The following is a 27,468-nucleotide window of genomic DNA, read 5'->3' on the forward strand; positions in this document are numbered from 1 at the left end:
ATCACAAACTGTGTTGCACTGTGTAATCTGACACATTTCTATCAGAACCAGCATTAATGATGATGATGAGATAATCAGTGTTATTTGCTTTACCTGTCAGTGGTCATAATGTTATGCTCGACTGGTGTATATACTTTATAGATGTATACAGTTCAACAACTGCAACCTTAAGCAAAATCATATCCTATGAGGAGGGTAATATAATCCTTTATTCCAACAATATAAAGCAGCAGATTTTAAATTGTGAATGAATGCTTGTAATGTTGTATTTTTTCTATTTCATCATTTTGGCGAAATGCTCTTATTCACTTTCTTGACTTGACTTGATGAGAAAACTGATAACTCCCATATCTATAGTCCTCTGTCAGATGTTCCTAACTATAATCCATAATCTGATAAAGTTACATTTATATATGGCGCCCTGAGTTGAGTCTGTACTCAGAGTTCTCATTTTAGAAAAACAAACAAAAAAGTTTCGACATAAAGTCTCCCCGAACTGGGTCTCATGGCTTTTTCTTGTTACTCAGTGTTTCTAAGAACCAGCCCAACTCCCATCCAACTGCCCCCACGCCTGTTTGTTCTAGACCTCTGTGTGTGTTTATGTGTATATGCGGTCCGCATGAAACTGCAATCCCATGACTGTGGATCAAATTCTGCTGTCATTACAAATATACTTTGCACCGCCTTGCTGTGGAGCACTTTATCATGGTGTCACACACACATACATTGCGCCAGGCAGGGGGGGAGAAAGGAAACACGTGTTGGGTTTTCTAAGAACTGGAGCATTCAACATGCAGGAAAACATAGCCAACTAGAGTGGGAGAAGGAGAGGAGAGAAAGAGACTGGAAGAATACGGAGCAGACAACAGCGAATCTGGAGAATGCTAATACTTGTTACTGCTGTGTGTGAATATATGACAGAAAGAAATAAGTGTAGAGATGTGATGGTTTATTTACTGCAGTGTGTGAGGTCATCAGTGGGTCAGGTGCTCAACAAGGTTAAATGTATAATAATAATGATTTGCAATAAAAATAAGTACCATAATATCTTGTGTGAAAGATACACATTTGCATTTTTATGTGTGAAGGGAATAAAAGTGAAAGCTGAGGCAGGTTTTAGTGTAATCTCAGGAATTTTATTAATTAGACTATGGCCATGTGGTTTTCGTGCATATGTGTGCAGGTTAATATTTGCCTTGTTCAGCCTCAAACTATATCAAATCAAATCAAATCAAATCACTTTTTATTGTCACATCACATGTGCAGGCACACTGGCACAGCACATGCGAGTGAAATTCTTGTGTGCGAGCCCCACAAGCAACAGAGATGTGCAAACACAACAACACAAACGAGCAAAATACAAGAATGTGTGACTGTGCATGTATGTACATGCTAAGTGTTTCATCTCAGTGTGTTTACAGTGCATGTGTGTGCGTGTGGGGGTGGGTGGTTGCTGGCCGGTAAGCTTTCAATTGCTCCAGTGATTGCCTTGCAGTGTTACTACATATCAGACACGTGAGAGTGCTTGCAAACGACTGGAGGGAGGTGGGTCGTTTCCTGAGGCAGGGGTTGCCTGATCTCTCACAGGCACTCCCCTTTTGGGCCACAATGCAATCTTTTCATCACCACGGAGATGGGGGTGGTGTTTGGGGGGGTTGGCCTGGTTGAGCCAATGGTAAAGCTGCCTGGGCCACACACTACAGACCTGCTGAGTCTGTCCCCACTGCAGTACTGCAGTGCGTGCTACAGGGCTTTAGAGAAATCTGATTAGAGTGGATTCCAAGGCCAGACGTGAATGGTTAAAGCCACTGCTGCCAATCCTGTATAAACAACACTAACGTACAGCATGTTGGAGCAGCATGTGCATGAAACACTGATTGCTTTTGAAATTCTATATTCCAAACTGCGTCTATATTTGAATGAATCTTGCCCTTCCCTTGCAAACCACCATAGAGAGTTTCTGGGCAATCAATAACAATCAATACCAATAACAACTAACTATAGATCAAGTTCAGGAAGATGTTAAAGGTGCAAAAGAAAAATGTGGGGTCAAAGCACTGCTGTGGAACAGCATCACTGACTGATGTGTTATATACCTTTATAACACATGTGGGCTTGAGGTAATGTGTGGAGATATCAGCTGTTAATCCAACACGTGATTTGACTGCACACAGATAAGAGTTCATCAACTCTAACTACAAAACCAGCAGACATGCAGAAAATGCTGTGTAAAGTATACACATCCTACACTTCCTCCATCTGCACACAGTGCTCCTCTTTTAGCAATTTTCTATAGTCCCTCTGAAATCTTTCTGTCTTTACATTTGATTATACTAGCAATTTCTGTCCCATATGTGGACACTCCAGACCTATTTCCTCACTGGTTGTAGTGTTTTGGGTTCCTTTTTATTTTATTGATTTAATGTCAATTAAGTTTATAGTACAAGCCTGAACTTATGTTATTCTGCCTGCCTCATGCATCCGTGCAGTATATATTTAGTTCTGTTACCCAGGACCAGCTGCCATTGGGGCTTTCATCCTCACTGTGGCTGGTGAAGTCTTCCTCTTCCATGTCATAAATGGCTGCTTCTTAATGAAATGTTCTTCAAGGAGTCTCCAGAAATCTGGCAGGAAATCAGGAAATATTCCTTACATGTAACAGACAAAAAAAAAAATCAACAAAGAAGCAGTTCAGTCCTTTTAGATGGTCGATATGTCAAAAAGCTGTGTAGTAGTTACTGATTTATTTAAAGCTATATTTTATGAAAACTTTGTCTTCTGGTATGAAAAAACTATCTTCATGACAGTGAAAAAGCAGTTCTTAGTGTATCTGGATGAGTCCTTAGACTGTAATGTGTACTGTTGTTTTGACTGAGCTGCTAATGCTTGGGCAGCAAGTGTTTTGGACTAAATTTATCAACAAGCGTTTTCTGGGAATGGAGTACTTGGGAGGAAATCTGAGAGCATCCACTGCTGCTGTACTATCCTGCTGCTTCAGGTGCTGATCTGACACCACATGACAGCAAAATTATATAGGACTGAAATGTTACCTAGATAGGCTATAAAATCTTTGTACTTAAAGTATGCACTGGACCAGTAATAGACATATAATGTAGCTATTAAAGTTTGCTTTTTGTATAGAGTGAGCCTTTATGATGTCTCAGGTTTTACATTTAAACAAACACAAGTTATTTAAAATGTCTGTACATTTATACAGTTAAAAGCATACAAAATTGTACATACAAAATACAGTCAATTAATGTTTCTTATACACGTACAAACAAAATAATCACACAGCCTTCTGGAGCACAAAAAATGCCCTGCATCTGATATAAACAGCTCAGAATTCTTATTCTTGCACACACTGAAACAAATTTATTTTTTACATGATAACAATCTGATGAAATATAATTGAAAATATTTGACATGTAAGAACATACATGCAAAACAAGCATCTACAAAAATAACCCTACAAAAATATCGACAGAAGCCAGCTACCATGTCACACAAATGATTGCCTCCACGTTCCTTAAAGCTCTCCGTGTTGCCTGCACCTGCAAAGAAATCTAAACACTGAGTAATTCTAAACAACTGAATCTGCAAACAGATATCACAAAAATCAAAAGTAGCACTGTGAGTTACGGAGCCTAGCAACTTTGTTTCAAGGATAAAAATGCCTCTTTCCTGTGCACGTACAGTCCCCAGACATCTCAGACAATCAGTATATCTCGCTGAGAACATAAATGTATTTCCAAAACACGAACATTAACCTATTTCATGGAGCAGCACATAAAGCTTAAAAAAAAAAAAAAAACAGAACAAAAAAAAAAATCCCTTTCCTGTTTTTGTTCTGTTTGACAATTAGTAATTTCAGTCCTGTCTACGACAAGCCAAAAGTGCACATCTGCTTCAGTTATATGTGTTTTCCAGTCAGGAAGAAGAGCGGCCGGTCCTCTTTGGCATTGGCAGTCTGGAACTCATCACTGAGCCTAAACCTCCACTCTTCTTCCAGCTCCAACCTGCCCACCGTCTCCCTCAGCGAGCTACGATCTGCGCTGATGACACACAGAGTTGCACCTAAAGCAAGCAGACAGGAGGGAGAGCGACACTCTTTAACAACAGTGACACAGAGCAAGAAATAATTACAACAACGAGAGCATGGCTTCACCTTTTTGAAGTACTTTCCTGATCTTTATTCCCTTTTTTTCTTTGATCAATATAAAGTGATAACTACTGACTAATTTGCTCTTATTTTGTGGGACTTAATGTAAATTATAACTGTTCTAGCTTTACTGGTATTTGTTTACTTAAGTAGAAGTGAAGAAGATTGCTGGTCTGATATTCAGAATGATATCAATCCGCTCCAAATTCTACACTGCACACTGCTTTGACTTCTTCTTAAATGAGTCACCTGTAACAGACATGCTTATTGTCTACATTTGGTCTGCTGCTGCACCTTTAAGGAAGGTGAACTTCTTGAGGAACCCGGGAGTCACAAAGGAGTCTGCAAAACAAAGGAGGAGGCCGCTGAACAGCAACCCTGCTGTACTGATGTTCACAGAATGAGGTCTGGAACTCACAAAACACACAGTCACCTACAGGAAGCAAGAAGATTAGAGTCTTTATGAAGTGTATGTTGAAATATAATATTAGATATTATGATATTATGATATTAGAATTTCTTATTTGTGTAATTTCTTTTTAAAACCATGTCTACATGTATGCGTAGATGTGGAGTGTGTGTGTCTGTATACCTCAGGTCCCAGGTTAAGGTAGCAGTCCACAGACAGTACAGGGTGCGTGTAGTTCTTGGTGCTGAGTGGAAACAGTTTATGGCTGTTGTGCTGGAGATATTTTTCCAGAAGGAGCTGAGCTGGTGTAGCCAAGAAAAGGTGCTTACTGTCTGGGGCACAGATGTACTGTGAGGGGCTCACAGAGGTGGGAACATCTGTCATCTGGAGACAAAATTCTTTGCTTATTAACAATAGCTTGTGAAAGTAATAGGTTTTTTTTTTATGTAATTGCAGAATGACAAGGAAAAAAATATCAATGACTATCTGTTGCCCAGTTTATGATTGCTAGTTTATGTTTTGATTTTGCTGACTGTGGACGATACCTTTGTCTTGATAATAAATGTTCTGTATCCTCCAATGGCGATCTGCTTCTTCATGACACTGAAGTTGTTGAACCTGCAGACAAGCAGCCCGGCACTGTGCAGCCTCAGAGTGAAATCGACGTCATGACAGGTGAAGCGGTTCTGGTCATACTGGACATTCTGACTCCGGTCAACATTGAGGAGGAAGAAGTCATGGAGATGACCTCGAGAGAAGGGTTCCCGCAGTACATTACCTGGTTTAATACAAAGGGAAAAAAGTTACCATAAATATTATTTGAAGGCACAAACAACTTATTTTAAATAGTTGCTTTTTTATGTGAAAAAAATAATCTCTGATCAGTAAGTTTGTTTGCCGGATTAAGTTAGAAAAATGCGGGGAAATAATGGAAGCAACTGTGATTTGTTTTCTTATAAACAATCTGCTACACCTGCTTTTGGTGAGGTAAAATACATCAAGTAAAGTTGGGTGCACCCATTGACCTTTACCCCTTCTTCTCTTTTTACTTTATTTTCAGTTGTTTAAGAGAGACCAAGAACCTGTAATGTACTGCAAATTGGCAGATATTATAAAGTTTAATTATTTATTATGAAAAGAATATTTTTCAATGAAGAAAAATTGATTTTTGCATGTATATAATATCAGTTATAGCGCTTAGAAAAAAAAAAAGAAATTGCCAAAAATCAGTATCAGCTGGTCATAGGAAAAAAATCAGAAAAAAGAAAATATTGCAGTCGGTGCATCTCTACTGCTATGGTCACCACTGACCTGTCAGCGCACGGCTGCTCCACTTCCTGATGCCACATAGACCATAGTAAGATAGGTCTGGACAGGCCTCCATGTGCTGTAGCACCTGTTTCAGTGACACAGCGTGCTCTAGTGGGCCACTAAGTAAAACAGAAATCAAACACTGGTTGTGTTAAATCAAACCAGAAAATAAAACAACAAACAACAAGTCCTTTAACTCATACAATGAATTATGTTGTAAATAATCTGTCACTATGTACTTGCGTGCTTCTAGGTCTACTGTGTTCCACATAACACAGGAGTCATCAGCCAGGATGATGAAAGGCCAGACATCACCTGCTGGACCCCCTCCCTCCAAACGTCGGCTGCGTTCCAGCTCCAAGTTGTGATAGGAAAGCTCTTTAATCAGGAAGTGAGCAGCACCTGCGAGTTGGTTAAAAAAACTTTAAAACTTGGGTTGACTGTCGCTGAGAATACTTGGAGGCTTGGTGGTTCAATCCCTGGCTGCTCCAGTCTGCATGCTAAGGTATTCTTGGGTAAGATAGCAACCCCAAGTTGCTCGCCATGCATCCGTATGAATGCTATAGATTAAGAGCACTTAGGCCTAGAAAAAAGGGCTTGTGTGAAGCTGTGTCAATGGGTGAATGAGGCAAGTCGCATAAAGTGCTTTAAGTGCTCAAGCTGAGTAGAAAGCAGCTATATAAGAATAAGTCCACCAAAATGGTGATGAAGAAGATACTTTTGACTACAGCCTTATTCCATAAGAAGTCCCCACAGTTGATTGATCTGCATCATAGATTTTACACAGCATGGGCTTCATCATCCAGGATAAAATCCTCCCATTTATTGGGGGTAAACTAACTGTCGACCCTCCAGATTATGGAAGACTATGGATAACAGTTTACTTATTACTAACATGAGTAAAATACCTATTCCAGCACCATTGAAGACAGTGGGCAGCACCAGCATGATGTGGTTGGGCCAGTACTTTTTGTAGACGGCCATCTCATATTCTTTGACCACCAGGATATGCAGATGAGAGGCTCCATCCATGGCGTGGTACAGGTTAAACAGACCGTGCTCGTGACGGCCGGTGGTTGGGGTGAAGATTGGACTCTTGATGCAGTCTGGGCTCTGGGAAAGAAGGGGGAAAATAAATAAAATAAAAATAATGCTAATAAAAAGAAAATTGTTATTTTTAACGTGAATTTCATTAATAAAATTCTGTATTACTATGTGGAAAAATAAATTAAAATAATGCATGCAGGCTATACTAACAGCGTCCTCAGGATACCCCAGGATTTTATTAAAAAAATATATAGATTATGTTGAATTTAAACTCTATTTAAAGTCCAGGAAATAGTCACAGATCAGAGCATTTCTGACTGATGCAAGAAACAAATCTTGTAATTTCAAACAATACTTTCTCAAACCCGAATCTTTTGTTTGCATAATTTTGTGAAAACAAATAAGAACTGCTGGGCTGGTGGGACAATTTTAGCAATTGCTAAGCTAATTGCACCACCTAGTGGAACCACCTGGGTGTTGCACTGTGGCAAACCCCACAAATCTGTTCACAGAAATAGTCAACAAAAACAGCGGATGAAAATGTTCATGGAAGCAGATAAGGCAAAGAATTCCTTTTAAATCTTGACACACAAAACTTCTTCTTCTAAATTCTACTTCTCTATTATAATTACCACCTTTTTCTTGATGTGAGGGTGAACAGAAAGGGGAACATTTATTTTCAATGATCAAGTTAAATGATCAAGAACACACCCAGTCAGAAGTGAGCGGCAGCCGCATGCTCTCCAGTTGGCCTCCGGGTTGGCTGAAGCTGAAGTATTGCTCTTTAGACTTTGGGATGATGAAGTAGAGCTGGATCTCTTCCCCAAGCAGTAGATGAGTGAATGTGAAAGCATGCAGTGTTGACTCGCACATCTAAATTATGAGTAGAGACAACTGTCATGTTCACATGTCAAAGACAGTTTGAGTGCGATTTTTTAACTCTGTCTGCTTGCATGTACTGTCCTGACCTGGTATCTAGAGTTGAAGCCCAGGTATTGATGACACTGTTCGCAGTGATGATATGTGTTGTAGGCTGCATACTTAGACAACTTTATCCTAGCTGTCCGGCGACGTAGGTACACATCTTCCTGTCGCACAGGATTTCCTGGAGAACAAACAACCAAAGGCAGATAAGGACCAAAAAACAAAATACAAAAGTAACAGGTAGCACAGCTACAGGTAATATTCATACTATGCACATATAGTTTTGGCTTTGTGTTAATATATTGATAAATAGATCAAGTTTTTTCCAGCTTTACTTACCTTCAGAGTTCGGTTTATATCCAGGGCAGTATATGGTGCTGATGTCATCATATTTGGAGTCGTGGATGGTGTAGTCGAAAGGCATCGTCCTCGCAATCTCTGGGTTGGGCCAGGGAGCACTGGCTGGATGGTACTGCACTTCCTCTGTCTGGGAATCTGAAGATACAAAACATTTACAAATGAATACATTGAAAACAGGTTTATGTACAATCTGTACTGATTACTTAATAAATACTGACAGATATGATTTTATGATCCAAGCAGCGGCAAAAACAGTAACATAAGAATCTAAAAACTGGTGAAAGCTACAGGAAATGCACTGACTGCAGTTGATGTCTTCTTCATCGTAGATATCCACCTCCATCAGTCTGATCAGCATGCGCGACAGAATGCCCAGGAAGTGCAGGTATGCTCCTGTCTTACCCACCTGATGTCGGAAAACAACAAAGATAAAATAATGTGAATATAAAGTACAACATATGCTCGAGTTTGAATAAAACGAATAAAAACAGAAATCACCTGTGGGGGGCCACTGAGCAGCAACCTGCGAGGGTGGAAGTTGTCACTTCGGCCTTCTGTGCGATTGCTGCTGTCCATGTGGTACGAGCGAGGGACCGTCCACTGACGATAATAAAGTGACTGCTCTGTACATGTCATCATTTTACTCAGTAAAGGCCTGCACACAAAATACAAGATTGGTTGTATATATTTTGACTCACAAAATATTACTGTGGAATATTTTTTAGACTCTTTCACTTTCAGTATCGCTGTTCTATATGCTCAATGTTCATATGAAAAACATGGAAATATACGCACATATGTGTTATAAATTGTTGTATATGTCCCCTACCTGAAACTGCTTGCCCATGCAACAGACATGTGTGGCAGGAATGAAGTACATCGTGGAAGCCCGCTGCTGTCACTTGCAGTGATGACGTTGTAGAGGGCACGAGGCAGGAGCACAGAAGGTGGCCGACTCGCTCCCCGTGCCCAGGAGCAGCTCGGATCAGGCGAGGAGGCTCGCGGAGAGGACGAGCCCGATGATGTTGATTTAGAGCGTATTTGCATCTGGGAAAGTAACGGTTGTTGTGGGGGCATTTGAAGGTAAGGTTGAGAATTTGTTTGAGATAACAGCTGAATTTGAGTCTGGGACTGCAGCTGGGAGATCTGCTGAGACTGCGAATAACATGGAGCATAAGGTTGCGTTTGGGATTCTGGTGCAGTTTGGGGACATGGAAAAGACTGAGAGGAGCACTGTGGCTGAAGATGAGTCTGTGACTGTGAGGAAGACTGTGGGGCATCCAAGGCCACCTTCTCAACATTTGGAGAGGTGGCGCTTTGAGCAGGGTTAAGATCCAGAGCTCCACTATCTGGGCATGCCTGGAGTGGCTGGCTGGGCTCCCCTGAAAATACCAGGAAGAAGAAAATATATAGCATGTTTTCTTTAAAAAAAAAAAAAGAAGCATTTATCATTTTCCCAAACAAAATGAGTTTATCTATCTCTTTAGATATGAAATATAGTTTTTGTGAAATCTTACCATTATCTTGTCCTTCCTCCTCTTCATTGTCAGTACTACTGAGTTTTTCAGCATCGCTTTCGAGCAGGTCACTTCCTGATCCAAGGTTTTGTGGTGGTCGTGACTCTTTCTTCACTAGATAAGCAGCCAGTCCCAACTCTTGTTCAAGCGTGGTACGCTGCAGGTATGAGCAGCTTATCACTCGAAGGTCACAGTACTTTAGGGACCTGTTGAAAGAACGACCCCTTTGTTTAAACTCAAAATTACAACTATGACAGCTTTTTTGACTGTGATGCAAGAAAATGTGGGGTTATACCTTTTTAATCTGTTAAGGCCAAAACAGAAAGTAACACTAACACTAGAACAAAGGTAAATACTGTCATGTGAAAAATCAGGGAGGGATGAATAAAATTCAAGTAAGCATACCTGGGAAGTGACTCTCCTAATGGCTCAGCCCCTGAAAGGATCAGGATGCAAGGGAGGGCTTCCAGCTCCAAGTAGGTACAAGGAACCCAGTCAGCATCCTGGATCTTCAACCATTTCTACATGAAACAGAAGGACAAATCAGACTACATGCAGCTTTCAAAGTATCTGAGAATCTTTTGTAGTTCTCTGCAGGTGAAATCATATATAACATATTTCTGAAGAATTACTACCCCACCTTGATCTGATCTGTAAAGGACTGTCCAATACTCAGAGCTTGCTTGGGATTCCCCAGTATGATTTCGAAATTCTCCTCCAAACCCAGCTGCTTCCTCACTCTGGACAGCCGTTGGTGGGCCCACGCTGCCAGAGCCAAAGAGGGGATTCGCACTAGTACCATGTGGCCATGATGGGCCGGACACTGCTGTGCAGCATTGACCAGTGACTGTACAATTTCCATGGTCTCCACTGAAGTGTGTTTTTGGAGATTGTGGGAACGGTTGAACCTTCCAGACACAGCCATCAGAGCAACACAGTAGTGCTGGATCAAAACTGTGGTCCGGATCACAGCACTGTGCAGCTTTGGAAACCTGGAAATCAGAGACAGAAAGATCATAAAGCCTTCTTGCTGTGTTCTTGATATCATTTTAAAACTCCTTTTTTAATCATACAGTGTTTATGTTGATTTAACACATGTGAGTGCACAACCTTTCTTCCAAGGTAGCTGCCATGCTTTCAAATGAGGAATCATAACGCATCAGAGGCAGGCTGTTCCCTGAATGAGTCGACTCCAAAAGCTCTGACACACCAAAGTACCGTGTCCTCTCATGATACAGGTCCACATCCTGTATACACACAGCCAACAGATTTAGCCACTTGTGTGAACATATAGGCATTGCTAGTCTAAAAATGTTACACTAAAAGAGAGTACCAATCACATAGAAAATTAAATCTTACATTACTAAATGCAGACGGCCAGTGGATCTCGTTGTAGGGACTGATGCGGGTGCATTGTGTCTGAAGAGCAAAGGGAAACGAAGTGACGTGCAGAATCAGGATGTTTGTAGCATCTCTGACTTGTCGGGAGTTTAACAGTTGGTCCACAAGACCCAAACCACTATCTGAGCTGCTGTAGGTTGCACTGAGAGTGTTAAAGAGGGACAAAAGGGAAGAGATCCAAAGAGACTGAGTAAACACACTCGATTTGCTCTTGTTGTACCAGTTCTGATACTGTTAAAACAATGACAACTGAAAACAATAATCATTACATTTTTCTTTTTACTTTGCACACAAACCTGCTAATATCCCAGTGGGCATGGTCGTGGACCAGGATGTAAAGTGTGTACGAGTTACTGTGTGCTTCCCGGATCAGGCTGTCAATACGTGCCTGAGCGCTGTGGTCCATCTTGACCACATAACGTTCAGCCTCTCTGTGAGAAACACATGCCTGGTCTAAACTGCCAAGCTCCTGCAGAACACCTGACAAATACAGAGGAAAACACAATATATATAGGAATAAACACATTAATTCAGATTCTTTTGATTAATGAAGAACCATGAACACGATTGCTGGCAAAAGACTTATGTGACTAACCAGAACTCCAGAGGTGGAGAATAGTCTGCTGAAATGTAACCTCAGAGGGCGGTACAAGGATGAGGAAGCTGACCCTGTCAAAGGAGCCAAGGTCCAGGTTCTGTGTGCTGGAGTCGGCTATAGCACAAACATGGGACAACAGCTTTCTAGCCACTGCCAGCTGGATGGGACGCACCTCTCGCCAATCAACAGAGTATTCTACACAAATACAAAAACAAATTTTAGGCCATGTCACTTGACTCTGATGTATCCACTTACTGTATCCACTAAGTCATGTGTGCTTTACCTGAACAGGTGTCTTTGGGACCTGAAGCTGTGTCTTTTGGGCTGTCTTTTGAAAGGTGTGCATGTGAGTCCTTTGGACTGTGTGTGACTATGGGACTTTTATTACTCCTCTCCTCAGCTGATTCTTGGCAGCTAGATAAAGGAGATGGCTCACTGCTGTCCAGAATGGCATTGTCCAGAAGGGAATCTATATCACCATCTGCAAAACATAAAGCCGCACAACAAGTTAGGAAACAATCACTAAAACAGAGCAACAGGTCACAGATAGAGAGACACACCTTGTCCGAGGGAATTGCAGTAGTGGATGAGTTCTTGTGCAACACCAGTGGAGAGCTGATGGGCAATTTCTTTCAGACCCTGACTGGGAGAGAACATACTCTCTGCCAAGGCACGACACTGGTGCTTACCTACAATACAATACAATACAATACAATAAAATACACAAAGACGATAAAGACCACATTTTTCACATACAGTATAAAAGGCATACATTAAAAATACAGATCCCACCTGTAACTACCACACAGGACTGTGTTTCCTGTCCTGGAGCAGTGACAATGATGACCACATAGTTGGTGTTTTCAAGCCGTCCTTCCATTAACCTGCTGAAAGTTAGGTGGAGGCCTTGAGTCAAAGATCCTACATCCTTCCCCAACACTACCACGCCCTCACCATAAGATGATGCAGCCAGCTGGGCAAGCCAGGGAAGCTGGCTGGGGGTCAAGGGTTGTGGGCTTTGTGAGGGCAAAGACAGATACTGGGGGAGCCCAGGCAATACAGGGGGGATCTGGAGACAGAGTAAGACGAAAACTTTGTTAATTTATTGTCATTATGTTTTCTCTCTTTTTTCTCAAATATTTTGCATGAAAAAGTTATTAATATTTGCTTCACTGTACTAAACAGCTGAAAAGAAAGCTGTGGTGTTATGAAGTGTTTAAAAAGCCCTGTAGATATGTACCTTAAAGTCTCCTAAATTCAAATATAGATGTATAAAAAATTTTTTATTTTTTATTTTATTTCTTGCAGCATCTGACCTCTATGCCATAGTGCCTCCCTGGGGTTCCAGTTGTTTGAGGTTGCTGGTACTGTCTGATCTCACTGAGGTGGGACTCCCTCCAGGATCTCATGAATATTTGTTCCAAGTCCTCAACCAGAGGCACCTGGTCAGACCCTTGGAAATAGAGGTGAGAAACAAAACTTAACATTTATTCATTTAAAACAGTTTAGCAAGTAAAAAAGCCACAGTTTTGATGAACTGTTTAGTACAACAGCGTGTTTCTGAAATAAAGATTGCATACTTACCAAGCTGAACAAGGTAATAGACAGTGAGCAGAATCTGCATCTCAGTGGACAGTGGTTGAATGGGTGATGGCCCATAGTGCTGGTAGACTCTGGGTAGTGTTTGTGAGCTCAGATAACAGCTCTGAAGTAGAGAACTGACAAGTACATCACTTACATTGCCAGTCAGCTGAGGAAGAGGGCCATGACCTGCACACATTAAAAGCAGTGCACAGATAAAATAAAGAAAAATATAGACATAATGGGGAATGAGGGAGAATGAAACTCAGCTGGAAATAGGATGGAAAAAAATGTAATTCAGTTTTATTTAGATACAATTCACAACAGTTGTCTCAGGTTGCTTGATATTGTAGTGAAAAACCCAACAATATTAGAAAGAAACTTCAAAAACAAATCCCCCTATGAGCAATCACAGGAAGGAAAAACTCCTTTTTAACAGGAAGTAAACTCCAGCAGAAAAAGTCTCAGGGAGGGGCAGCTGTCCAGAGAAGAGCTCAGACAGAGACAGGACAAAAGACAGAGCCAGAGTATAATCTCTGAATGGTTTAATACAGTAGTGGTGTATAAACACAAAGAGGGTTTATGATGAGTGAAGTGCTGGGAAGTCCCCCAGTACCCAAAGCTTATTGCAGCATAACTAAGGGATGGTTCAGGGTCACAACTATAAGTTTTATCAAAAAGGAAAGTTTTAAGACTCATCTTAAAAGTAGAGAGGGTATCTGGATCAACTGAAGATGTTTCAGGGTGTTTTTAGAGCAACCTGATAATCATGAATTACAATAGCCCTACACAGAAGTAATGAATGCATGAAGAAAGATTTTTAGGGTCGAGTACAATAACCTCAGTTTTGTAATAATTTATAATTAGTAAAATAAAGGTCTTATGAGTCTTTATGTCTTAAAGGCTTGTATGTATGTAAAAAAGTAAGCATTTTCTGAAGTAATACATTAACAGACAAATGCAAATGAATAAAGTTGTTGGTGCAGAAAAGGCAAAAACTGAATGCAAGAAAAAAGGAAAAAAGAGACATAGGTGACCTATGTATTTGTATTTTTCTTCAGTTAACACAGTGAAGTCTGTAAGCTGGTTTAGGCAGGCACCTCGTACTCTTTGGCCTCACACAGACTAAACTGGACCAATTTATCTATTTACATAGCAGACTCTCTCACCTCTACCTCGGGCATGTCAATACTGGTGTTGTCCTGCATCACCGCCTGTTATTTCAACTAATTTACTGCTCCAGCACCCACAAGAAGGCTCCAGCTGTTGATTCATCATACTTAACTCACAACCTCAGTCTTACTTTTTGGCAGACTGGAAGACTTGGATGGAAATACTGTGACGGAAGGAACCAAATATTTAAAAAACACAACATGTGGTAAGATGTTGGCTGGCGTGGTGAAGGGCAGATAGGTTAGGAAAATTTAGTGAAAACACAAAGTTAAGTTTACAGAAAACAGAAAGGGGCTAAAAGGGTGGAGGGGAGGCTGACCAACACCATCAGGTGTTGGCTGGGCTCTGATCCACGAGGAGGGGCAAGCTAAACTAGCCTTTGACTAAAAATAACTCACCCGTAAGAAAAGCTGAGTTCAGCTGAATGGAAAATTATGATGAAATACAAGCTGGATGTGGACTGTCACAAATCCAAATAATCTTGTGAAACCTAACAGCATGTTCTCTTACTCAAGTGCAACACATTCCTAATCCATGAGTCCGCGAGGACCTGCTTGGGTCTGAGTGACATTGATTGCATCATCAGAGGTAAGCTCCTTGCAGACATCTGCATGTCCTCCAGTTTATTGTGACACTGCAGTACCTACACTACAAGGACACCAGCATATCATTTTATCCAGGCAGACTAAAATAAATAATATAGGAACTACCACACATTCATGGCATCCACAGTTGACCAAGTGTGAGCACAATTCCAGCCTTAGTAAGGTAGAGTAGCTCTCACTCAAATTTCTAACCTTTGAAAATGACAGGTTGCAGTCTGCAGGTTTGCAGCAGCTGATCCGGAACTATTACTGGCACCTCTGGAGGAGAAAGCGGTGTTGAGATCCACTGTGATGAACCCTGTTGGGCTGTAGTCTCTGCATACAGAAGGAAAATACAAATATTTAGACAGAAAAACACACAAGAAGATCATACAACACACAACTGTCTTGTTGATACGTTTATAGAGTCATAGTAGAAGTAAAATATAGTCTTTTTTTCCTGATTGTACCTGCTCTGGAGCCGTTGGTGGCGACAGAGGACACTGATAAAGTTGATGAGGCCAATGAAGATGGTGGCGTTTTCGCTGTGCTCTCAGGCAGACTGCTGGTAGACGATTCAGGTGACCAGCCCTTGTGCCTCTTTTTGGGAGGCCCAGTATTTACATGTACCCCTGAAAGATGAATAAAAAGAAAAAGAAAAAGCTTATTGAGCTTGACACACTCAACTGGAATATAATTAGATTTAAATCTTTAAATTGCACCATTTCTCATTTTTTCCAGATGCGCAAACTCTACTTCTCCTGCATGTTTTGACAGTTAATTTGTTAAATTAGATTTTTTTCTACAACTCAGGTTGTTTTAGGATTGATTTTCTGTAAAACATCGAGTAATCTTGGTCAACAAACCAACAGAACAGATTAACCAAAATCTGTGATTTTGGTTAATCCAACAAAAAAAAGAAAAGAAAAAAGAATTGCATCTTAGTCATGCATCAACCTGTCTTTTCCTCTTCAGTTTCTGTTGTAATACTGTAATATGGGGGACACATAAAAGGCCCACTTGTTAAAAGGACCATGAAAAAACAACACTGACAGGAAGGAAGCTTTTCAATAAGAGAGAAAGCAGGAAAAAGAAGATGAGACGGGGTATTTTACAACCTTGGTTTATAGAGGTGACAGACTGAAGCAGAGGGCGGGAGAAAGACAGACAGAAAAAGGGGATGTAGAAATTTAGTGCCTGAAGTGCTGGCAAATGAAAGCAGGGAAAACAAAAGACATCCCTCTGCAGACAATGCAGCTGGCTGGCGTCTGTATAGCAGGGGTGTTATAACACACACACACACACACACACTCACACACAGTGTTTTGACTAATGGAGGCAGGAGCTCTGCTTTGAGAGGTGAGAGGACCCTTGGGAGGGGGTCAGTGACAATAGACACAAAACTCACTGTGTTTACATGCACACAGAAGCCAAGAGATCAGGTTAAAACAGCAAATTAAAAAAATTCTGCAACACATTACATAAGCTGTGTATGCAACTACTTTATGAGATATTAGATTTGTAGCATAACCAAAACCCCTTTAAACAAAATATCATCTGTAAGCCTTTAAACCAACTGGAATAAACTGCAGAAGTCACCGGAGTGCACAGTGTACCTGTAGCTGAGGGTCTTCCAGGCCCTGACTGATTTAAAGGTGGCTGAGTGTTGGAGGGAACAGCCTGGTTGTCATTTATCAGAGTGTGGGAGACGTCAGCTGTTTGTGCCTCCGTATGTGAAGCTGCCATTAGCAGAGACAAACAACAAAGTTGAGTCAAAATAATCAACAGTAATGAATGAAACTTTTCATTGAAACTATTTCTGTAATAATTGCATTCACTCTTCACTTTTGCTCATTTAAGCAAAATACAGATTGTCTGTTTACAAATTTTTGACGTGCCAATAACCCTGAGCAGCCTTGTGTTTAAATAAGACTTGCACCCTGAAAATGATTCAATTAAATCTTTTTTAATACAAACAAAAAATGATGACAAAAAACCAAAAAGGAACCCAAGAATCAACTTGTCTTTCCTGGAGCTTATCTCTGTATTGTTTGTTACCTGATGGCTGGCTCAATGCTTGATTTGGCGGCTGTTCATCTGGTGTCGATTGGCCTTCTGAGAGGGTGGGTCCCAACTGTCTCATCCTGCCATCTGATATGGAAAAAAATATCACCACTGAGACAGAAACGCAGCAACAAGCTGCTGTAACGGCTAGCTTTAAATGTGTGTATGCATCAATGTGCAGGTGTGCGAGGTTCATGGGAAGACAAAGTGTTCCAGTCATGGTCTGAAAGTTCAGCAAAGTTATCCAGACGGCATAATAATAATGGCATCCTTCTTAAAACTGGGCTCAGGGAGGAAGGCATACTAATAAGCAGTCAGTGAGAGTTACAAGCGCATCAGAAAACCATGTAGCAGAAAAGATTAAAAACAGTATCGAGTAAAAACGCGACGGTCCTGGAGACGTTTGTGGGGAACGATGACGATAACTTAACCAGCCAAACACATGAACTTCCGTCACTGGGTTTAACCTAGTTTGGTTTATTATTAAACAATAAGCAAATAGGAAAAGAGCTTCATCCATGAGAACAACATATATATTCCACACTTCTTAATATCAACACTCCTTCGTGCTTTGAAAACGAGCATTAAGAGATTTCTTGACTGGTAATATTGCAGCAATACATACCCCGAGCTCCGATTTTTGTTTTTAAAATAAGTCTCACATTTTACTCCTAAACTTCAGGATTAACAAATCATGAAAAAACACAAGCGCTTTCACTTCATAAAAGTTCATCAGTAAACTATTATGCCTCTGTCTACAGTCTACGCTCTCCAGTATGACCTCTCACTTGCACTTATGGCTTTACTACTTATTCACTTGGTTGGGAATACATGAGCCAAAGATTCTACACAATGGATAATTATTTTGAATATGATTTGCTTTTGGATGTTAAATGAATAAAAAATAAAAAAAACACAATGCTGTATATGTACATGACTAAGCTACAGCATTAGCTGTGAGAGTTTGGTCATTGTTTACACTAAAACAAGCATTGGGTGTTTTGTTTTTTTTTGTCCTAACAATGCTAACTGAAATATACAGAGAAGGATTTTCAAAATAAAATCAGACCTTGAGACCTTCTCATAAAGTTAATTAATCTGTCAATGAAACCATCATTTAGTGGCAATGTTTTTCATTCCCTGTCTTTAATTTGAGCGGAGTAGTAAAAAAAAAAAAAAAAAAAAACATATCAAGAGCAATTTATTTTATTCAATGGACTACTACCTGTTTAAAAATAAATACAAAAGACCACAAATTAAAACAGCAGAGAGCACCTTTTATCTTTACTGCATCATGATGCTTTTAACAGTCCACTTTTTATTCTGAGCACTTATGTTTAAGAGGGGATAGGGCTCATCTATAAACTGCTGGAAAATGGTAAACTATATTTCAAGGCAGATCTAGGTTCTGCCCCGTGCTTTATGTTTTTCTTTATGTGAATCCTATTTAATGCAGAAGATGGACACCAGTAATTGCTGAATCTAAATCTGATCAAAGACAAATGTTTCTTGAAAAAAGACGTTTATGCACATCTGTGACCTACAGTGTTTAGTCACTACAATTGAATAAATCGGTGTTTGTGCTACAATCAGGAAGTCAACTTAACTGTCTGACTACATTAACATGTGTGCACCTCTTACCATTTCCCCTCCAACAGATGGGAGCTCCTCTGACGAGCAAGCCCTGGCTGTTTCGGTACAGATAGTACTTCAAGTGCTTCTGTTTCTTGGGCTGGGTGTTGAGCTTCAGGTTAATGTGATTGGAGAACTCTGTGAAATAGCGGAAACCTTTCTCTCCACAGCCCATACAGTTTCCTGAGAAACCTGTTGGGGGTACCAAAATGAAAAAAAATTATTACAATAAAAAGTATAGAAAATAAAAAGTATTTTTTGCGTATCCCTACATTCACACAACTGAATGGCACAAATGCACTCTTTATTTTCCTCTTTCAGCTGATTTTTTGTTAACAACAATTTCCTGTTTCAGTCTTCTCCCTCACCCAACAGTGCGTAACGACCCCGTTCGTCTGGCAGGAAGCGGCGGTCCACAGCGCAGACCAGCAGGTTCTCAGGAAGAGAAGGAGACTTTACTCCAACCAACATGAACCCAGGGGGTACATCCAAGGGATCAGAAGCAAGGGAGGACAAGCGAAGGTCCTTGCCTGCTTGACAAAAGCCTGTGGAGTGGAAAATCAGGACAGAAAAGTGCTTTTCAGTAAATGAAAGGGCAGTGTGCCTTGTGATTGACAGTCCAGGGTGTAACCTGCGCTTCATCCGATGACAGCTGGAACAGATTCTGCACACACACATCCCTTAATTGGATAAGTGGTCAAGAAAATTAATTAATGAGTAGTACATTTTTATTGTATTTATTTTTATTAAAGAGTGAATACAAAATGAGACACAGAAGACAGCTCAACTCAAGAGTAGGTACAAATCCTGATTTTTTCTCCATTACTTCACCCATCATGTACAACGCATTCACAGAGGACGTAACGCCTAAAAGGTACATCTCCTTGTCACTGTTCCAGCTCCGAATCCTATTTATAGTCACTATCTTGCACATGTATTCCTGAGAGTGTATGTTTATTGGTTTTATATGGTGTTTATGTGTATGTATACAAACCGTCAGTGGTGCAGCATCCCTCAGGTGGGGGCTTCATCTGGTAGGGTATCGGAGGACTATTAGACTCTGAGCCATCTTCATCTGTTTAGCATGTTTGAAGCACAACCAAAATCTTTACATTTTCAGCATAAAAAACGTGACAGGAAAATAAAAACTAAAGAAACTGAGATTCAGCTGAACATCAGAAAGTCATCAAACCCTTGTGTTGTTCAAAATATCATTTCTCATGACCATCCATAAAACCCACCGTCACGTGCCAGTGGCTGCTCTGTCTCAAGGTATAACTGTGAGAAGACAGGTCGGGGTATTATCGTGTCCGACCTCAGTGAAGCCTCAATGGAGTTATGGAGGACCTCCTCAAAACGTGTGGTCCGCAGCTGGCCTGCATAAGAGTTCCCCATTGATGTCCTGTAAAAACAAAGTGACCTTATCTTGTGATGGACAGTACAGGCCCAAAAATACCATGCTAATGGTATTTTTTTTAGTTACTTTAGAAAAAGAAACTGCAAGATGGGAAAAAGACCACATAGAAGTTCTGTGATGTTTGTGGTTTCTATGGAAGATGATTTCAGAGGAAGAGGATTTCAGGACTTCTTAAAAAAATAGCTACCGGTATGTTATATTTTTTTTTATCTTTGGTCCAGGTGCATGTTTCAAGCACACACAAAGCCTACAAAGGTGACATTCAAGTCTTATTTATCATAAATAGTTAAAAGGCCTCCTTTTAAGGTAGAATTGATTTTGAAGTAGCACACACACACACACACACACACACACACACACACACACACACACACACACACACACACAAATAATCAGAAACACATCTAGTCACAAAGAAGCACAGGGAGAAACACACACACACACACACACACACACACACACATGCGCACACACGTCTAAACAGTGGTTACTGGTGGATGGAATCTGTCCAGACAGCATGATATAAAATCAGCTGCTCTGACAGTGTCAGGGCACCCTGACCTAGACGCTACTCCCTCCCTCTGTTTTTCTCCTTTCTGCTCTAGTGCATCTCTCTCTCGCTCTCTCTCCGCTCTCTCCCTGCTTCGTTTCGCTTCTCTACTCTAAAACAGATGAGTCTGTTTTTCTTTTTTTTTTTTTTTAAAAAGTCAATTACATAATAATACAAAATGTAATAAAACACTGAGTATTTTCATAAAAGACTTCTGTCAGAACCAAATGTGCTGCAGAGAGAACAAACTGATTCAACACAGGGGGAGAAAAAAAAAAACAAGAAAAAAACAAGGCTGAACAGTAAACACCAACTTAATCCCCCTCCTCCAAACCTCTGAGTGCTCATATACTAGCTGCTACAAGCACAGACCCACACAAGCTGCACATTACTGACTGGCAAACCTGGGTACACGAACCAAATAGTCAGAAACCTGAAGGGTAGATTAATTTCTTTTTAAAGGCTTGCATGTCAGATTACAGCCTTAAAGCTGAGTAAGTACCTTACACTATGGTTCTCTAAACCATGAGGCTCATGTACAAAATCTTTAAAAGCCAAAATATGACATCCAGTTTTAAATATCGTGGTATATGGATTAATGAGTAACAGATGTTAGTTTTCGGTCTCAGTTTTCTGTAATTTCAGCTTAAACAAATCGTCTTTAACTTAAACTGACATGAACTGCCATTTATAATAAAAACTGCTGTATTCATTTACTTAACTGACCTTTAAAGAGTTTAATATCTTTACAAAAGTTAAACCTGGTTAAACTTTTCCCTAAACATCTATCTATCTATCTATCTATTACTGGGACAAGTCTTCTCTTGATTTCAGTTTTATTTTCTCATCTTGAAACACTTGTTGGAAAGAGACACACGTCCTCTCTCTCACATTTCCCATACACATACCTTACCAGTCAACCTTCTGCTTCCACACTTTCATATGTAAAGAAGCAGAGCTGGCTTTTAATGCCTTGCACCGTCTTGTAGAGAGCAGAAGACAAAAAGCCCTGTCATAACACAGTCGGGACTGAGAGGAAGTAATCACACCTTCTACCAAAGCGCAGTCTGATCTTTTTACAACCACAGAAAGAGACTGTGGGGAGGGAAATGGAAGGGAAAGCAGATTAAAGCAGAGAGGTGTACTCCACCTTTTACTGAATCTTAACCAAAATCCTAAACTTCAAATAGGCAAATGCTGTCAATCTAAGGAAACAGAATTGGCTTTCCCTTGAGCTGTGTGGTGTGGTTTTGTAGCTACTTGTTAATAAAAAGTGGTTCCTTGTGCTATCACTTCAAAGAGAGATTTTCTTCACATATTGTTATGGGACACTCTCAAAGCATACAAAGCACTGACAGTAATCTTCTTCTGGGACTTGTATTGTTCAATAAAAATGCCCTCATCTTTAATCTCTAGCTGCACAACTAAGGAGGAAGACATGATGCAGATTCTTTACTTAAGTAAAAGTGCCAACACAATGCAAAATCTTGCTAAGAATTAGCAGGAACATTACTGCAGCATTAATGCATTTTACTGTTGTAGATGCTTTTGTTTCAGCCACTTTTGATCAAGCTGCATACTTTTCAGTATAGCAATGCATCACATGCTAGAAGATCATTGAATGTTTGTAAAAAGAGTACCAAATATCTCTAAACAGTCCCCTTTTTATTAGCTCAGAAACATTTTGTTGTCACGATTTTGTGACAATGCAGTTTACAGTTGCAAAAGGGAGTTTATCGTAGTTTCTATATAAAAAGGAATAAATACATTTCTTAATGGGATGAGGAAACCTCATCTTTGAAGCTGTTTCTGAAATGTACTCGAGTATGAGTGTAAAATACCTAGGTAAAGGACAAATAGTCTAGTGCTATTTATTCAGTTACATTCTATTATATTACTTCTGTACTCTTACTGTTATAGGTCCTAAATTAATTCTTTTTACTACATGTTCCAAGCAAAACAGAGATCACTTACACATGAAGGAAGACATGCAGCCGAGATGACAGAAATTATCTCTGAACTAAAACTTTTAAGGAAGCTTTGTTGATCTTTTCTCCTCCCATCTCCCCCACCTTCCTCTCTCCTTGGCATGGAAGTGGGAGATCCTTTCAAGTCACCACCACCCCCCACCACCCTTCCCTTCTTCTCTTTCTGCCTCTGTTTCACCCTGGGGAGAGAGGCACTATTGTGGTGGTTTATGACCTCTTGGACCCTGTTCCCACTGCTGGCTTCAAACACAGCACCTCACACATACAAACCTGCAGTTAGGATCCTCCCAAAGCTCTGAGCACCACGCAATCCACACACTGCACTTTGCCACCAGTACATTTATATTGAGAACTTCAACACTTTTAAATAAATGGATGTAGCTGCCTTTAAATAACAAATGAAGAAGATGAGCTCGATTTGTTTATTTTCTTTTTTTAATGAAAAAAAAACAACAACAACAACACACAGCACACATCTCGTGAGTCCCTACTTGCTAATATATGCAAACTTTCATGCACATGCTGACTTTTGAGGGCATGGATGAATTTGATTGAGAGACGTCTCATGACCGTGAGGTCAAAGGGGGGTTTAGATAACAATGTTTAGCTAAGGCTTTGATGTGGCTTATACTTCTTATACACATATGCACAAACATGCACAGTCACACACACACGCACATGTAGGCACTCGCGCATGCTCTCTCATAGGCTCTAGCTCAGCTGACACAAAAGGCTTGTCTTGAGGGGTGAAAGGTCATCCCGGGGAGGTCAGATAAGAACCCCAGGCTCTTTCTCCGTTGGCCAGGCACACATACCAGCCACACACAAACACATGCAGTAGCTTTTCTTTCTTTATGTTCAGTCAGACATGAAGGGTTGCAGTCTCCACACACCGCAAATATACAGCCATAAATCTTTGACTTCAGAGGACATTATATTAATTTACATTACCTTTCTGAAGACTAACTCTAAATTCAACTTTTAATTGCCTAACTGGAACCTAACCTTGAAACATGTCCTCAGCTTTATATTTAATTATTTACCTCATGGATTTAAAAAAAAAAGTGTTCCTAGAAGTAAGACATAGCTAAACACATACGATACCATTACATAACAGTTCCTGTTAATGATCCTGTTAACACTGTTGGTCATATACATATATTCAGCTAATTGTGCATGTGACTGTGTGAGAGAGATAAGACGATAAGGCAAAGGAATGTCGAGCACGGTCAGCTGGTCAGTACAGCATGTCTTTCGGCACCAAACAGCAGAAATGGAAAAGAAAAAAAAGCCTCCAGCTTTGCAGATGCTCTGTGAGCACTGAGCCAAAGCCTGCCACATATGTAAGGGGAAGTCAATAATACACACACAAAAACACACAAGCGGACCTTTTGATAGGTCCATAACTGACCACTGACCCACAGTAAATGCTTTCATTCACACTTTGCTCAGCTGACACTGAATCGATGGTAAGGGAGCCAACTGGCCAACTGGTAAAGGCAACTCTTCAGCCAACCATCCACACATTGCACTGGGAAGCCACTCAGCCAACCACTCGCCTTTGCCAACACAAAGATATCCAATCACTGAAACTCAGCGATTTTTCACTGATGTTTCTTTCTGAGCATGCCTACATGTACATCAATTTTATAATAAAACACAACATTGCATCTGACAACATACAGTACACAATACATCTGTTGGAGTTTGTGCACAAAAATAAATAGCTGGAAGGGACTACAAAGCTCCAACTCCCTGAATTTTCAGTGTCTGCTACGCCTGCTGCTTCGCTATCTCACTCAGCGTCCTTCAGCAGTTTTTGTTTCTTCTGTTCTCTCTATCATGCATGACTCCAGGGAAACTTGTGTTGTCTACATGCATGCAAAATCAGTATGAACCTGCACCTTACGATGTAAAACAGTTTAGCTGGAGGATGGCTTACAACGTGACTAAAAAGGGTCTCATTACCCAAATATTATTTGTGTTATTTACTCTGTATCAAAAATTGAGTTTAGCTACACATTACACCTAACATGAAATAAATTTTCATGACACAAAAAGATTGATGTACAGGCTGTAACCACTGTGTTTAAGGACCTAATAGAAGAGAAAAATAGGCAATTTTCAAGACAACACATGATCTGTTGACACATCTACATAGATAATAAACAAAGTAACATAACAGGAGTATAAATGTCTCAACAAGTAGGCATCATTATTAGTTCATCTTACAAACTGCAGCCCAAATTAAACTTTATTTAATTAGTCAAACTGACCTTATGAGAAACTTTTTCATTACGTTGGTACAGTAGGAGATGGGGACAAACTAACAAACTATCTGCACTAGCAAACATAACTAATCCTGTAAAATAGTCAGATGTCTATTCATATTAATGTACAGAATTCACCTGCTTGCTGCTACTACTGCACATTCACCCAATGTATATACTATATATATATATATGTTCTTCCGCTGCCAACCTAAATCCTATGTTACATAGACAGCTGTCCCTCACTATTAAATAAATACAAACGTAAAAGGTTAAAGGCACATACACCACGGGGGTTTCAAGCAAACAGTCAAGACACAGCGCCACAGCTCATACCCACTCTGCTCGCAGTGATCACTACAACATCATCTACAACCGAGCTGGCAGAGAATGTTTTTCATCAGCAAGAAACCCAAAAAGATAATGTGTCATGCCTACAGAAATTACACCAAAAAATGAACTGGCTACTGGGCGCACTTACCTCTACGATTCAGCGAGAAAAATCGAGCAACTACTCTTCAAGAAAAGCCTGCAAGCTGATCTGGTGTTGTGTCACCATGTCTCCGGTGCGAGAGACTACAGCGGGACTGATCGCGCGTGTCATCACCTCTGATCCTCCGCGTGGAAAGGTCCCCCCTCCCCCTCTCTCCTCAACAATGGTACAGTCCGACTGCGAGCGCTTGCCTTTTTTTTTTTTTAAACCCTAATTCATGTATCTTTTTCTTCAAAAGCAACAAGATACCATTGCTCTGTTACTGTATTATTATTATTATTATTATTATTATTATTATTATTATTATTATTATTATTATTATTATGAGCGGACAACAGTAAAGCTGTGGGGATTTTTTTTTGCAAAAGTTATTTGTCACACAATGAGCTCCCCTGAAAAAAAAAGAAAATGGTTCAAAATGTTTAGATGGGAATTTTTTCCCCCTCGTTCTCTCTTTCTCCTAGCTAGCGATTAAATAATTAGTCAGCCTTGTAAACATTTCGACAACCAATGAATCATCTCTGAAGTTTCAAAGAAAAAAAAACAAACAACCCAAATTTACACTAAAAAAAAATAGAATCGTGGTGATAAAGAAAATACTCCAATGGTACAGCCATGCAAAGTGAACAAGGAAGAGACTGAATGGTTTTTACCTCAATTAACCCCCTTTCGCCTCAAAGTTTTTACCCGCTTTTGAGAGAATCAGACCTCAAGGGAAAGAAAATTATGAAACAGGATAAAACGGTTGAGAAAATGGATTCAGTTGAGCACGAAAAATCGTCTCTCCTGTATTAGGAAGAATTTAGTGGACCAATGACTGTGCCAACGAAAACACAAAAAGCAAGTAGATGCATATCTATTATAGGTACTGCTATTTATTTGATGCTTCAAGACTCTTTAATTCACCAACAATATCAACGTTTGACATCTCAATGAATCACATTACTTTGATTATTAACGTCAGTTTTCACGACATGGTGCTGCAATTGGTCACTAGGACATAGTCAAAATTACATTTTCTCAAGAATATGTATGCTGGTTCTAGAGCAGGGGTGCCCAATCCCGGTCCTCGAGAGCTACCGTCCTGCAGCTTTTAGATGCATCCTTCTTCCCACACACCCGAATCAAATGAATGGCTTGTTATCAGGCCTTTGCCAAACATGATGGCATGCTGAAGAGGTAATCAAACCATTTGATTCAGCTGTGTTGGAGTAGGGATGCATCTAAAAGCTGCAGGATAGTAGCTCTCGAGGACTGGGATTGGGCAGCCCTGTTCTAGAGGTTAGAATAAAAAACGACATTAGGCTCCAAAAAATTACTGCATTTTTGAGATTCACTGTCATTCGCATATAATTTTACACTAAACACTCCGCAAAACCCTTAACCGTGTCTCAGATAAATTCACTAAAAGAAGTCTACCTTTTAGGCGTTCAGCATCTTGCTCCTCAAAACTTTAATGTGGAGGCCTGGGGATCGAACCACCTACCTTCTGATTAGTAATTTAATCGCTCCTGAGCCACTGCAAAAAATAAGCTTCCCCGATAAATAACGTTCCTTTATTAGTTTGAAAAAAAAAAAAGCGCAAATGCAAAAGTGTACTACTTACACCTAACTTTCTTCTCTTACAGTTCGGCTATTGAACGCTAACGTTTGAGGCTCACACAGCAGTCATTTGATAGATCTCTGTCGCCCTCCAGTGGAATAAAAATGAGCTTATAGTGTGAAGCATGAGAGGACCCAGGAATACTGCTAATAATGCACGTTAATCAAAGATGATTGGAACTGTGTTTTTTAAACATACTCATATTTATCTCAAAATAAATAATAAAATAAAAACCACATCGTACAGCCAGTGAATGAAACAAATGCTCCAGATTTTAAATTTCCTGCAGTTGAATATTGCTTGTTTCCTTTAAACAAGTGAAGTAAGTGAGTATGATGTGCAGGAAAAAAAAAAGAACTCTGTTCTGAGAGTAAAAAAAGAAAA

The 27,468-nt window shown here is 40.1% G+C and overlaps 1 protein-coding gene across 5 annotated transcripts; it reads right to left on the reverse strand.

Annotated features, from left to right (window-relative positions):
- Positions 1-3,186: 3,186 nt before the first annotated feature.
- On the reverse strand, positions 3,187-27,160 carry greb1 (growth regulating estrogen receptor binding 1). 5 transcript variants are annotated; one of them, XM_082538711.1, is made up of 34 exons: positions 27,088-27,160; positions 20,005-20,165; positions 19,758-19,838; positions 19,132-19,308; positions 18,773-18,955; positions 17,126-17,218; positions 16,684-16,806; positions 15,538-15,699; positions 15,281-15,403; positions 13,314-13,499; positions 13,046-13,182; positions 12,522-12,798; positions 12,290-12,418; positions 12,013-12,210; positions 11,727-11,924; positions 11,428-11,611; positions 11,090-11,273; positions 10,841-10,977; positions 10,371-10,722; positions 10,136-10,251; positions 9,731-9,936; positions 9,043-9,595; positions 8,712-8,868; positions 8,517-8,619; positions 8,193-8,348; positions 7,898-8,034; positions 7,641-7,802; positions 6,791-6,995; positions 6,122-6,284; positions 5,883-6,001; positions 5,117-5,349; positions 4,755-4,955; positions 4,457-4,595; positions 3,187-4,077 (listed from the first exon to the last, which is right to left on the reverse strand). In XM_082538711.1, exons 2-34 carry the CDS (start codon positions 20,156-20,158, stop codon positions 3,914-3,916), a joined length of 5,892 nt encoding a protein of 1,963 aa, XP_082394837.1. In that variant the 5' UTR covers positions 20,159-20,165; positions 27,088-27,160; the 3' UTR covers positions 3,187-3,913. The 5 variants fall into 5 exon arrangements, with proteins under 5 accessions (XP_082394837.1, XP_082394834.1, XP_082394835.1 ...); XM_082538708.1 differs by lacking the exon at positions 27,088-27,160 and adding an exon at positions 26,968-27,042; XM_082538709.1 differs by lacking the exon at positions 27,088-27,160 and adding an exon at positions 26,901-26,980.
- Between the last annotated feature and the right edge of the window lie 308 nt (positions 27,161-27,468).

Source organism: Aulonocara stuartgranti (genome assembly GCF_965226115.1).
Source record: "Aulonocara stuartgranti genome assembly, chromosome: 1".
NCBI lineage: Eukaryota > Metazoa > Chordata > Actinopteri > Cichliformes > Cichlidae > Aulonocara > Aulonocara stuartgranti.

What these genes read in the sequence shown, in the direction of transcription:
- greb1 (XM_082538711.1), bottom strand. Translation starts at nt 20,158, where the DNA reads ATGGGGAACTCTTATGCAGGCCAGCTGCGGACCACACGTTTTGAGGAG. An exon ending in GGGTCGTTACGCACTGTTGG is followed by an intron (nt 18,956 to 19,131) that starts GTGAGGGAGAAG and finishes TACCCCCAACAG; the next exon opens with GTTTCTCAGGAAACTGTATG. An exon ending in GCAACCTGTCATTTTCAAAG is followed by an intron (nt 13,500 to 15,280) that starts GTTAGAAATTTG and finishes TAATGTGTGCAG; the next exon opens with GTCATGGCCCTCTTCCTCAG.